This window comes from Cibotium barometz, chromosome 9 (genome assembly GCF_041138505.1).
Source record: "Cibotium barometz isolate CiBa-2024 chromosome 9, ASM4113850v1, whole genome shotgun sequence".
Lineage (NCBI taxonomy): Eukaryota > Viridiplantae > Streptophyta > Polypodiopsida > Cyatheales > Cibotiaceae > Cibotium > Cibotium barometz.
This window is the reverse complement of record NC_141054.1, coordinates 41,664,933-41,668,129: the sequence shown is the minus strand read 5'-3', so window position 1 is coordinate 41,668,129 and position 3,197 is coordinate 41,664,933. Positions and strand designations below refer to the sequence as shown.

General features: G+C 38.3%; 1 protein-coding gene across 1 annotated transcript; it reads right to left on the bottom strand.

Moving 5' to 3' along the window:
- Positions 1-923: 923 nt before the first annotated feature.
- LOC147635595 (uncharacterized) lies at positions 924-1,813 on the bottom strand. The gene has a single exon (XM_086802213.1). The coding sequence runs from the start codon at positions 1,806-1,808 to the stop codon at positions 1,176-1,178; it is 633 nt and encodes a 210-aa protein (XP_086658339.1). The 5' UTR covers positions 1,809-1,813; the 3' UTR covers positions 924-1,175.
- Between the last annotated feature and the right edge of the window lie 1,384 nt (positions 1,814-3,197).

Genomic DNA, 3,197 nt, shown 5'->3' with positions numbered 1-3,197 from the left:
AATGGATACCACTTAGTAGCTCGCATCTACGAGCTTATTTTTGTTTAGATATGTAGATGGGGTTTTATAGATCCATTTTGCACCCTTTTTGGAGTTGTATAATTTGCTCCCATGTACGACAACATTTATGTATGCAACAATTTTCATATAATCTTTGATATTCGGTTGGCAATTACTCATATCTTCGTATTAATGAATCTTTGTCTTAATGTTTAATTATGTCAAATTCTTCGTTTGAGACCAGTTGAAGCAAGGTCTCTATACATTTGGCATAATGGTGCATCCAAGTACAATCTACACCTGGATACACCGTTATGCCAAAAACATTTAAAACTTGCATCCACATTTAATAGCATTGAAAAAGAGGTCGAAAATAATGTCCAAAAAACAATCGGTTTATGCATCAAAAAACAATCAGTTTATGCATCGAAAAAATCATCTTGAACTATTTTTGGGCTTGTTTTCAGATGGATGTTAAGACATTTATTCCGATATATGTGTGTGTGTGTGTGTGTGTGTGTGTGTATATATATATATACACATACATACATACATACATATATATATATGTATACATGTGTGTATATATATATACATACATACATACATACATATATATATATATATACACACATACATATATATATATACATACATATATATATGTGTGTGTGTGTATATATATATATATATATGTATGTATGTATGTATATATGTTTAATTGTTTAATTGTGTCAAATTTATCATTTGAGACCATTTGAAGCAAGGTCTCTACACATTTGGCATAATGGTGCATCCAAGTACACATTTGCACCTAGATGCACCGTTATGCCGAAAACATTTAAAAGTTGAAAACATTTAAAAAAAACAATTGGTTTCTGCATCGAAAAAAATCGTCTAAAAAAGCATCGGAATATCTGCAATAACTGAACTATTTTTTCGACTAGTTTTCAGATGGATGTAAAGACATTTATTCCGAAAGATATATAGACGACAGTTCTGACGGTTTATTAAACCGTTGTTTAGACAATTGTACCGATGATTCGATACCAAATGAAAGCGCTGACGTGCATATTGACGTTTCTGTATTTTGCATTATTGCAATTCATTTTCGTTGGATTTTCGTTGCAAGTAGTCGGGTGGTGAAGGCTACCTTAGGATACATTTCAAAAGACTCACAGAAAGGAGAAGAATGGTCGATCAGCAGGTTCTCGAGAGGCCTCAGCCACTGCCAAGTCAATGGTGGAGCTGGAGCTGAAGCTACGAATTATGCGCTCTTCGATTCTCACTGGCATCTGTGAGTGTACGCTACGTCGGCTAGGGACGTGAGAATGGCACTCTGGAGCTTCGACCGGCAGGTGGAGGAGGTTGCTGCAGGCGGGGGTTGCTTGGTATTGGTGGTGCTCTAGTGGCGGTAGGAAATGTTCAGCGCTTGGGGCATCGAGCGGCGGCAGCTGTGGCGGGTGGTCTGGTGGTGCGTGCGGGGCTTGCTCTATTGCGGCGACCGGAAGGTCTGGATGGTGGTAATGTGCGGCAGCAGCTGTGGCAGCGATTGCTTGGATGACGCGCCTGGATAGCTGGAGGCTTGGCGGGGGGGAGGGGGGAAGGAAGGGGTTGGGGAAGTTGAGAGAAGCAGAGGGCCCTCGAAGGCACAACGAAGCTGCGTCGTAGGCTCGTGCAGCCGCTTCTGCCGTAGCGTAGGAGCCCAGCCAAATGCGCTCCCTGCTGCGAGGCATCCTTATCTCGCAAACCCATTTCCCCCATGGCCTCCTCCTCCTCACCCCCTTGAGCCTCTCTCCACTATTCATCGCGGGATTGCCAAACAAAAAGTGCGGGAATTGATGACTCGAGTCTCGTAATATAAACTGTCGGATGTAAGTGTCGGCGCCAGCTTTTCTACAGCTGGTGTGGGCGGCGGTCCGCGCAAATCCATCCAGCCTTGCTTTTTTTTCTCACAGACTGGCAACAACCCCATATTTATGGTAGGGTTATCTAGATATTTATGGTAAGGTTATCTAGAGTACATGGAAATATTGATGGTTCTTACCCGACATAAAATATATAGTTACTAAGCAATTTTCTAAACAAAAACGAGAATAAGTAGGACACTTGAAAACAAGAAAATAAGTAGGGTTCCAAAAAGTCTCGGGAGGGGGGTCACTAGCATGAAAATGTGCCTTTTGTGTGCGTTCAACAGAAGTTATTAAAAAATAAGATAGACTTATAGATATTTATTCACAATAGGAGGCTATTATTTGATTGAAAGTTCATTTACATAAGGGATTTTTTAATTCATATACTTGGCCTGGACCCTATAGAAGCATCTAAGACAAGGTGGTATGCTCGAGGGGTGCACAAGGGGTATTAAAAAAACCCCTTACCTTTGAATTTTTTATCAATAAAATGATCCCTTTTTCTTTATGAACTTACATGTTTTTTTATAAAATCGATTAAAAAACCCCTTCTATAAATGTATTTCTGTAAATTTACCCTAAAATCTTAAATTAAAAAATCCATATATTTGAACTCTTGTAGTATACTTACATATTTTTAGGTGAACCTCCCGAGGTGGTATGATGGTTTAAGTCATAGAGAATAAAATTTTGGTTCTATGAGCCCGGGTTCAAATCTTGTCTTAAAATTTTTTAAAACATTGCAATTTTAATTTTTACAATTCAATTTTGCTTAACGTTTGAAAAGATAGGAGGTGTGAAGTTTGAATCATTTTTAAAGTATGTACCCTTTTTAGCACCTCTTCTTCTCTACATCTTCTCTCGCTGCTATGCACACTCCATTTGTTGTTCCTCTTCTTTCCTCAACCTAATGCTTCTAAGTTGCTGCTCTTCTTCTTGGTAAAGGGAATTTATTTCTTTGTGTAAAGCTCATTCATGAAGCTAGATTCAAGCATGTTTTATATATTGATTAAGCCCAAATTTCTTTAGGTTAACTGCAAGTTTGTTTTTGGTTCCATATAATTTCTTTCAAGAAGCTGAAAATGAGTTGATTACTTGTCTTTGTAGCAGAACAATTATAGAGAGCTGATTATATGATGCAAGAATCACCTAATATTCAAGCAAAATCAACATGCATTAATCAATGTTAATGTTCTCTATTTATTTTATTGGTCTCAGGCTACTTACAGAGGCTCAACAAAACCACAAGACAAAGAGCTTGGGAGTTGGAATCTTGAATATAAA